At 34.0% G+C, this 11,046-nt stretch overlaps 2 protein-coding genes across 2 annotated transcripts; one reads left to right on the forward strand and one right to left on the reverse strand.

The window, feature by feature from the left end:
* Positions 1–61: 61 nt before the first annotated feature.
* LOC107265008 lies at positions 62–10,995 on the forward strand. The gene is made up of 8 exons (XM_015733922.2): positions 62–297; positions 426–479; positions 909–1,178; positions 1,249–2,056; positions 2,142–2,350; positions 8,709–8,829; positions 8,888–10,428; positions 10,494–10,995. Exons 1-8 carry the CDS (start codon positions 202–204, stop codon positions 10,971–10,973), a joined length of 3,579 nt encoding a protein of 1,192 aa, XP_015589408.2. The 5' UTR covers positions 62–201; the 3' UTR covers positions 10,974–10,995.
* On the reverse strand, positions 6,762–8,182 carry LOC107265022 (mitochondrial import inner membrane translocase subunit Tim13). The gene is made up of 3 exons (XM_015733950.2): positions 7,947–8,182; positions 7,800–7,868; positions 6,762–7,478 (listed from the first exon to the last, which is right to left on the reverse strand). Exons 1-3 carry the CDS (start codon positions 8,049–8,051, stop codon positions 7,380–7,382), a joined length of 273 nt encoding a protein of 90 aa, XP_015589436.1. The 5' UTR covers positions 8,052–8,182; the 3' UTR covers positions 6,762–7,379.
* Positions 10,996–11,046: the final 51 nt, after the last annotated feature.

The following is an 11,046-nucleotide window of genomic DNA, read 5'->3' on the forward strand; positions in this document are numbered from 1 at the left end:
AATATTCTAGTGATATCTTCTTATTTCCGTTCCATGATTCTTGTCTAGGGAAATTTTAAAATTTATGGAATGATCGAGGAGAAATCCCCTAGATCGGGGAACGATGGACTCTGATCGGATCCGCGAAAAGAAGGCACGCGATGGGATGCGTAAATATTTACATCTTTTGAGTGTTTACGGGGGTAATTTTTATTTGTAACAATGACAGACGGAAACATTTCCATGGAGGAGGATACCGAGCTGCGGGACCTGGTGGTGCAAACCCTCGAGAATAATGGTGTACTCGCGAAAGTGCGGGTAAGAGAGAATAATGATACAAAAAACAAATTTTTTATAGGTTATACCGTGCCGTTTGTCAGTGCAATTAAGAGTTTCACAGGTTCCGGTTGTACTTTACTACTATAATTTTTCGCATACTTTTCCAGGCGGAGCTTAGGGCTAGCGTCTTTTTGGCTCTCGAGGAACAGGAGTCCGTGATGGTGAGTTAAAATTATGATCAGCAATAAAATTAAAAAAAGCTGTTTCCTGTTTACAGTCACCTCTGTTATAGCTTTTGTGCTCTTTGGGATATGAATCTGGGATATTTTGGTCTCGTGCTATAAATATAAATCGAGGAAACTGGGATTTATTGTTTTTCTAAATACAGTGAACAGAACAATTCCATAATATATTTGTTTCTATGAAAGATTATAAGATATCAAATTTTTCAGTCTGAGTATTTAAATTTGCAGCTGTATGAAAATGCATTGTATCAATTATTAACAGTGGTGTATTTGACCTTTGACAATAGTAATTTACCCAATGATATTAAAAGTGGTAGTAAAATTTTTTAGACTATTTCGAATCTGAATTTTATATAATTTAGTTTGATATAATTATATAAAATTATAAAGGTGTTTTTATTACAGAATCCTGAGCCACTCCTGAACAAGACAGTAAAGCAGTACCTGGCAAATTCAGAAGGAAAATTACTATTTTCTTTAGTTAGGGAGTTTCTAGAATATTTTGGACTTGATTATACCATATCTGTGTATGATCCAGAAACTTATTCTGGCAAGGAGTACAGTTATATGGGAAGAAACAAACTATGCGAAGAATTGGGCATCACTTCAAGTGAACCTTTGCTCGGAGAGATTCTGAAGAACAGTATAAATGGTGCCTTTAATAATTCCCAGAAGGTACTTTTCATTCGTCTGAAGAATTTTTGTATTATAGCTAACTGGTCTAACAATCTGATATTTTTTGCAGAATGGACAGAGCGATAGTAGGCTCAGTAAGTCTATTGAGACATCAACAAACTTTGCTAATGCCACGTTTGAAGTTACTATTCCAAAAATACTACACAAAGATTCAGTTTCGTTATCAAATGACAATGATTCCTCTGAAAAAATCGAAAGCGTATCAGAATCCAGTCCAAAGATTCCAATAAATGTGACAATAACAGATAAAAAGAAAAGTGAACAAGCATTGAATAACGTTTCGACTGATAAGTCCGCTTGCGAGATCGAAAAGAATTCTCTCAGGGATAATAAATTAAATTTTGAAAATATGTCCGCTGCTGACGGAATTGATAGTAAAGGGAACAATAACATACATTTCAATAAACTCCCTGTAAGTCCAAAAGAGAAAAACGCAGTGTCTAATCATGCCACGCAAGAGACTGACGTAAATGTATTAAACGAGACGAATTTGTTGAACAAAACTGAACCCTTAATAAAATTTGACGAATCTATACTCGACCAAGGGCAACTTAATCAAAATGAGAATGCCTCTAAGCAAAACATAATGAATAGTACAGAAATACAAAACGCTAACAATGTACAAAACAAGAAACAAATAAGTTCCGAGAATAATTTGAGCAAGACTGTATACTTCGACGAGATCATTATTGACGGAAAGAAAGAAAAAGTTAGCGCAGTACACAAAACTGAATTGTTATTAGGAGAGTTGCCACCGTTAACTCCAAAAACTAATTCAATATTTAGCGACTTGCCACCGCTGAATGCTAAGAAAACTAATATAAATGATCTGAAAGAATTGATTGATATTGGACTTGGTAAGATTAGCGTATTTTTATTCTATATATAGTTCGTAAGATTACAGTCAAATTTTTATTTAACTACCCAAATACTTTACTCCAGGTACAGACAGTGTAGATAACTACGAAGAGGACTTTGTATCTTCAGCATCTGGTAGTGCTAATGAACAGAGTCCTTCGAAAGGACCAGACAAAGCAGAGAGTCCAACAAAGCTCCAAAATAAAAAGGAAGATCGAGCTCAGAGTATTAGGAGCGAAGACATAAGTGAGGACATCGAGGAATTGGATGAGATGCTCAGTAGCACCTCTTGCGTAAGTGATCACATTGCAGTGTAGAGCATGTTCTTTCGCAGAGCCAAAAACCTTAGTGCGATAGTGGATGGTGTGATTAGGAGCTGTTGACGAAGAAGGAAGCCACTGGTTTCATGGAACTTAGAAATTCGTAATGTCTCACAATGACAAGCACTGATGGGATATTTATAATATCTCCATGCAGCTGACGTAATTGGATACGTCAATTATTCTAACTGAATCGGGGGATAATGGACTATAATAATAATATCGAATTTTTCTGTGGTAATTACCACGAATTATATCAAGGAGGTGTAAGTTTTCATGATTTCATTTTAGGTTTAATCTAAGTACGATTAGAAAGTGTACTTCAACTTTTAGTCTTCTCTTCGTTCCTTTTCTCTTCGGGTCTTGATTAATTACATCCTAGCCGGACGGTTCATACGATGTCTATGTCTTTTACTATTAAGGGACAAGACACTTGCCTGCGGTTATGTTGTCTCCATAATCATTGGGACAATACACTGCCAGATGTGGCTCAATACTTATTAAGTTGCGCTACAAAAGAACGTGGAAGGAAACAATCTGAATGCATTTATCTCGCAGGCATCGAGTTTTTACTTATTTTATACAACAGTTTTTTTTAAACCGGATTAATCAACATATATTTCTATTTTTTGTAGCGTAAGATGACATACGTTTAATATAAATGTGATGGTTGCGTAATGTATGAAAACTTGAAAAAAAAAGCCGTAATCATCTGCTAATTGTATCACGATAAAAAATCTCACTGTGTGCGACATAAAACGCGAATCGGGCTTAATAATTTTTTTCTCTTATCACAGATATCCAATCGTTATGTAATTAAATCTTAACAAGCGTAGCTTTTGATCCGTACTATAGGTACTGTTGAGAATTATCGCTTGTGATTTATCTTCACTCTCATTTGGACAAAATTCCTCCTACGTTATTCTGTGGATGCGCCTAGTATTACTATTCTTACAGTTAATTTATGTAAGAAGCGAGAGTTTAATATTTTACGGATCGGAAAGGAAGAGTGAGAGTGAGAGAGAGAGAGAGAGAGAGAGAGAGAGAGAGAGAGAGAGGCAGTGAGTGTGCGTATGAAGTTAGATTATGGCTTGTTAGTAATTGAGAGTTATGTTTAATTGCACGAATTTTTAGTAGAGACATTTTCTTTTTGTACTTGTCAAAGTAATTCCTTCGTCTAATTTGACGACTGAACGTTGTGCATTACCTCATTTAACTAAAGTTACTGGTATGATATCGTAAGCGTTATCAGCAAATCATCCGTCTGACAGTGGATTGCCTCAAAAAAAAGTACGAATCCATAAAATTATTTTTTTGGAAAGACAGTGGTGCTAAGTGTTTGAAGCTAAAATTATTTATGAAAGTTAAAGTTGTCCGAGAAAAAGAAATGGCGATTAGGTGCTTATATATTTTCTTGCATCGGCATCTCCGCAAGATGTTTAACGTTTAAAAGTACTATTGTTAGTGGCAAACCTTGATTTTTGGGCAATCCAATACAATGAAAAATATCGAAATATTATGAATATAGTACTACGCCCCGAATAAGATGCAATAACTAAGTACAATTCAAGGTGGATCAACTGGATGCTTGACAAATCAAAATCCTTTGTAAAAAAATGTATAGTTTGCTGTCTTCACACAAGAATCTTCATTCTTGGGTAGAATCTTATAATCCTACACGATTGCGTCGCACTGAGGCGAGTTTCAAACGAAGCGATTTCTTAAGAGAAAACAAAGTAAAAGAAACAGGCTTATCTTTGTCGCACTACAATTTCGAATTGTTTCCAATCGAGTAGCCACTACTTCAATTTACATCAACATTCTGAATCCTCCAGGAGACTTGAAATTGTCGGCAGTAATTTCAATTATCACAATATATCCTACCGTTATACCTTATACAAAGACAAACTTTCATGACTAATCAATAATGTCTCACTAAGCATCATTTGCTTGGAGTCATTGCCTTGGCTTTACTTAATATACAATCGCCAGGTCATGTGAAATCGCTTGGTCTGAATCCTAAAATTTGCCCCAGGACATGTATTAAAACAGGTGTGTTCCTGGCCAATCAGCGTGGTTACAGTCTATTATCCATACAGAACTTATAATCAAATAACACAAAAAAAAATATGGAAAATGGAAAAAAAAAGTATAACGAATGAAAGTTTAACGAGTACACGACTGCACTGAACATTCCCACAAAGTTTAGATAGTAGGAAACAGACACATTCCATTGTTATTAAGATATTCTTATCCCTAATTGGCTAGCAATAGCAACAAGCACGCGTACGTACGAAATAAGTATTTTTCACTGTAGCTCGTAAGAGAGTGCTTTAAGGAGTGATCTTGTGTGTAGTACCTTATTTTGTCTTTCTTTTTTAATTTTTCTTTAAAAGATTCGCTCCGTATCCTATACGACTTATCAAAATGTGAAAGAGAAAAAAAACTCTTTTCTCGCGCTTCTCGCACTTTTTCTAATCATCAATGAATTACGGTATCACTCGGGAAACTGATTGCAGGGTGGTCAGTTTTATTTCTGCTAGAGGCAAAAAAAATAGAAAAGAATGAAAAATAATAATGACGTTCACTCTCGTGACTTTAACTGTATTCTGACTATTCGTCCTTCTCGAAACCGTCTTGTGTCATTTATTATGGGGACAATCTAACCTGTAATGATAAATCGACTACTGCCAATGGTTTTTATATGTCGTTCCTTATGCTCGGATTTTTTACCAGATATAACAACATATCTTAGGGCTTTGGATACTGATGGCTTTGCTATGGTCAATGATGAATTTGTCCGGCCATCACCGGAGTCTTAATATGCATTAGGGAATAACGAATGAGATACGCGTAGCCATAGTTGATTGTTTCTTGGTTAACCGGATAGAATTAAATAGTTGGACGGACCTGTCCAGTGTCATTAATGAAATGGTTCATGAATATTTTTTCACAGATAAATCACAGATAATGAATGTTGTAACCACGTTGAACTATTGGTAGCTATATCGTGCCTTTTAGCGTGTATGAAATATACTATTATAAACGTAACGCGAATAAGTACTGTGGAATTGTAGGTTTTTACGAGACACATACATACTCCGATTATTTATGATTTACGGATAATACGATGTAACAATATTCAATGTATTTGTTATTTATTTTATAAAGATCTTTTTTTCCTCTCTTTTACATCCATTGACATTTTATTATTATTTGTCTATATTCACGTGTACATGATTATATCCGTTTTCTTTAAACTCAACTGTTCCTTTTCCATTTACCTACCGATTTAATCGTGTCTTTTTTTGTGCTTTCCTTTTTAACACGAGATTGCTTGTAGGCAAAGGAGAAATGCGGAATTTAGCAGTAAATTAAGCATTCGATTAACCACTGTATCATTTGGTAGAAGGGCTTCGCCTTGGATTCACTATATAAAATTATTCATAATGTAATAATAAATACTGCTCAAAAGCTCTACGAGCTACGGCATTGTCGTCCATCGGATTGAAAAATCGGTCGCTTATACTAAACAAAATTGCCTGTGTACCGTGACAAAAAAGCGCCTCTTTTTTTCGTTTTTAAAGATATTTGCAAAGGAAGGAAAAATCACATGAAATCTCATGGTGCTTGGTAAGTGAGCGATGTGACGCATAACTACTTAAGGGGCAAAAATTCAATGATGTTACGTATAGAGAGAAAAAAAGTGTTTTAGGATTGAGAATTAACATTAATGGAAATACATGAAAAATTTAGAGATATTAAAAATAATGTATGTGGGTGGGGTAGGGGTGTTAAACGATTCGATCTTAGTAGCCAAATTAGTTAGTCACGTTTAATTAAAATTTTAGATAGATGGGTTCTATGTCGTATTTTCTAAAAGGATCAAACAGGACGCGTCACACTTGATTACTTTTTTTTTATTACCAATTTTTATGTCAATTATCGATCTTTATACTTGCCTGTAATATTGTCTCTGAAAAATGTCACATCGTTTTAAAGTACAAATTCCTCGTCATCTGTTGATAGTTTATATCAGAGTTCTCTGTATACTGCAGGTACCAGGCTGATGGCTGCTACGCGGCACGATTTTTTCGCAATATGTATATTTATTACGTATAACAGACTAATTACAATTTAACGGACCGCCTTGCGCATCATGATATCCAATGTGTGAGATAAAATCTTCATTTCTTGGGGGTATAGACTATTACTGTCAAATATATTGTAAAATATAGGTACTTCTATACTTTTTGAACTTCTACTGGAATTGCCATGTCTTTTGTTTTCTTTGCTATTGGATAATAATTTGCGCAATGCGGACCCGACGTCGCTGTTCCTATAATGTAATCTGTAAAGATGATTGTAATGAAAATATCCAACATTCCGAATAAAAAAATGTATTTACACAGATTTAGGATTATTTAGCAGTTTTCTTTGTGGTTTGCTAAACAAGATTTAACATTAATGACACAAATTAATTGTAAATAATCAATTTATTTTTTAACATATTGAAGTCAATTCTCATACCGTGCTGTATTTGTATTCATGCTGTTAAGGTAGTTCTATTTCTCAATGCAATGGTCTGTGACTTGTAGATATTTCTAATAACTTTGTTTAGTTTGTATAGCTTTTTCCAATTTATTAATAATTATTGGCCTACAACTTCTTAATAATAAGTTGTTTTGATCTTTAATGAATTGCTTAAACTGCCTTTCGTCTATTATACATTGTTACTCAATGTAACAGCGAGCACACTGAACAATTCTCATTAACAATAAAATGCAATGTTCACTCAAATATTGACTAATGCTATGTAGTTACATGTATTGTAATTGATGTTGAACGTTCTCCTCTTATTTACATAAACTGGAATAAACGTTCAATACCAGGTGGAATTTCTTGCGTATTAATCAGGTGAATGTTCAGTATTGTAGTTTCGATTGACTAGTGAACTACATGCAGTGCAACCAAAACAATTTATTCATTTGACTCTATCTATTTACAATCGGTGGCGTTCCCGTTGAAGTCTGTTACTATATGCCTTTGATACTAGATTGAAAGCATCCATGTATCTATCCATACACATTGCCACACATTTCTGGAAACACAAATAATGAATTTCGATATTACAGAATCTCTTTAAAGATCAAAGAAAGCAACAAGTAATTAGACAATAAAGACTGTAAACAAATATGATGAAATATAGGCCTTATTTACAGGTATGAAAAGTACAAAATGAATTATTTTATCACGACACTTGCATCACATAGATGTTCAATAAGAATTGTTTAAAAAAATATTAAAAAATGTAATTCTGATTTCACTAGAAGGAAATTAATACAAGTGTCTGGAAGATAAAGTAGAAAGTATGTATACACAAATTATAAAGAGGTTAGTTTTAGATTTATGAATTGCTTACCTGCTCGGAACTATCCAGCGAGGTGCCAGGCTTCGAGATACATTTTTTAAAACATTTTTCAGTCATTTTCTGTAAATATGTGGAGAAACATATCGGATTCATTCAGAATAATCGTGCTGTAAGGAAAAAAAAATTATGCAATGTTACCGTGAGTAGTTCCTGAGCATTGGCAACAGCAATCTGTTGTTTAACCTGTTCCATTATTTCGTCTTTTTGAATGCCAGATAAATTTCCTGCCTGTAACGAATCCATCTTCGTGTGAAATAAATTGTACTCGTAGTAAAGGTTTAAAGGGTAAACACTTTTAGCGTTTTCTTTATAAAATCCTCGCCGGTACTTCGGAAAAGCGGAAGCATGTGAAGTCAGAGATGATACTTATCGATATATCTCTAGGGAAAATTAACTTGCATGGCTGCCAAAACAGCGACAGAATATAAACCTAAATTTTTATATTAATCAATTGTTACATTGCGCGCTGAACAAGCGTCAATTGTTGAATCCATCTTTGTAATGTGATCATTGTGATCAATAATTAATAAATAAGATACACCTGTAAATAATAACTAATCAAATACATTGATGAAACTGTGTACCGAGAGAAAATGCACGACGAGAAAGAAATAAAATCTTATTGTAAGTACATTTCTCACGTGAATGATAAGCACAGAGAATATATATTCCTTTTGACTTTTAGTACAAACAATATTTGATAAAATTCTAATCGCAAGTGCTGTCGCAGTGATAAGAACATTGCCGAAAGATCAGACTCCAAAAGCTTATGCAGAAAAGCTGCACAATATATTCAAAACGTCGTGGCAAAATGAAAGTACATTTTTACATCTATTTTTATTTGAATCTTGTGAAATGCATATTATTTTATGGGCGTATATCTTTTTTATCCATATTTAGGATAATACAACCAATCCGATCAACCGGAAGATTGTTGCTGATGAGAGAGACAAAATTGTTAAAAATTTATGTGAAATGTTTTCCATCGGCGATTCAAATTTATGTAACGTTAACGATAGAGGTACTATTTTTATATATTTAAAAAATTTATCATGCTCATTTGATAAAAAATATTGTAGCTGGAGAAAAAATAGCGAGTGATAACGAGGATGAGTCACTGACGGATTCAGATTCGACAATTTTGGATGATCTATTGTTGGAGTTAAATGCCCAACATCGCACTAGATCAATAGATCACAGGCGAGATAATATTATAAAATGTCAAAAGTGTGCTAATCGTATGAAAACAATCAAGGATCAATCAGGAACCAGCTTTAATAATTCACCAACATCCTTAGATGAGTACAAAACTGATCTGAGTTTTATCCAAGCCATCGTGTGGCTTAAATCAGCCATAACAATGATGAAACAAGTTCCAGTGAGGTCAATTCAAAAGGTTTTAGGGAAACACTGGAGAACTGTTAACAATCAAGATTCAATTGTACAAGAGAACTTTAAGATTTCTACCAAAAAAAGTGAATTAAAAAAAGGCCAACAGTTAGAAAATTTAATTAATGATAATCGAGACCAACAACCATATTCTTATACTTTTGATGATGACGAAAGTGTAGCTTTGGATGATGAAATGTCATTCCATACTCAAAATAGCATTGACTTTTTGAGTAATGCTAAACACAATCTGATTGTCGCTTCTGATACAGAAGCTGTTAAAATTGACTGCGCGAACAACTTGGAGAATAATACAGACGACGAGGAGACAAATTTTCAGTGCAGTCCTGGAAATGAAGCCATGAACAGTTTTCTGAATATTCAGAAAAATTGTATTGGACTTGGAGCTAATAACAAATACATAGAACCTATGACTAGTCCTGAGATGAGTTTTGGAGAGGAGTGCAAGGAGAGACAAATAACATCAACGGCAAATGTTGAGGATAGCGGCTTTCAGACTTTCAACGTAAATTCCATTACCCAGAATATAGATTTAAAAATGTCTGAATTGTCTGTGGGATTGAGAAAAGATCAAGATTTGTTGTTGTCATCTATTCAGTTTGCTGATAGTGAAAAGTTAGCGACTACTCGGAAAACACATAGTAATGCACGTAGACTTTTAAGAATCGAAAAAGTCAATAATTTTCTGACAATTCAAAAACCCTCGGAGTTTCTTACTGCATCGACTTCAAATTCGAAAATGATTCCTCAGGCACAAATCGGATCAAAGTCAACCGATTTTCCAAATAAAGTTATCAGCGATACTAGGAACGTTAATAGAAGAAACACAGTACCAAATAGTGAGAAATATCTTAAGAGGAAGAAGGATAACCATTCAAAATCAAAAAACAGTCCAGCGTTTAAAAAATCAAAAGGAATTCATGATAAAATATCATCTGTCTCTCTTAATCATGTTTTACGGACTTCAAATACTAATGACGTGTTGCTACATTGCACAAAAAAGATCTTATGTGTTTTTGAAAATGAGACTATTGTAACGACATATTCGCGATATAGGAAATGGCAAGATTCTATGGAGAAGGAGGCTGTACAGACTATAGTGAATTTAGTCGATCTCCTACAGGAGGAAAGTGGACCGAGTTCCTGTAAAAATGAAACTGTTCGAATGATAAAAAGAATTTTTGAAAAAATTCTAAATAGTCAAAATAAGGTCAGTATATTCGCGCGAATAAAACGAGATTATTTAAAAGTTATATAGAACATTATTATCCCTAGATAACAATTTCGGAACATCACATATCAATTATTTTGGAATTCTGCAATTCTTTTGTGATATGCCACGAGACTGTGGATTATTTAATTATGAGATCAAAAGATTTGACAGACGTTGTCGCAAGAAGAATGGACGAAGATCAAAACCTCATAGAAACACTGAATACCCTAGAAAGATTCTGTCTTCTTTTTCACGGTTTGAAAACAGTCCTTAGAAAATACAAAAAAATGGCTCCTGAATGTCGTATAACCAAATCCAGTGCCAGCACTGGAATACCAGCAGTGACTGAGCTGTGGAAAGAAAGATGGGGAACCAATAAAATTCAACAGAATACAAGAAACCAGGATGAAAATCGAGCAGAATTTTGGATGCACATTTTGGAAAAATTGGCAGTTGCCAGTGCAGACAATTATCCACAAATTACAGTATTAGTATGGCAATGCATATCTATATTAAGATCAGACAGCAAGATTAAATTATAAATAAGTCTGTAAATACATAATAACTCGGTATAACATACATATGTACAAAAAACAAAATATCCAAAGTATTTAT

This window comes from Cephus cinctus, unplaced genomic scaffold (assembly GCF_000341935.2).
Source record: "Cephus cinctus unplaced genomic scaffold, Ccin1 Ccin1_scaffold0215, whole genome shotgun sequence".
NCBI classification, from domain to species: domain Eukaryota; kingdom Metazoa; phylum Arthropoda; class Insecta; order Hymenoptera; family Cephidae; genus Cephus; species Cephus cinctus.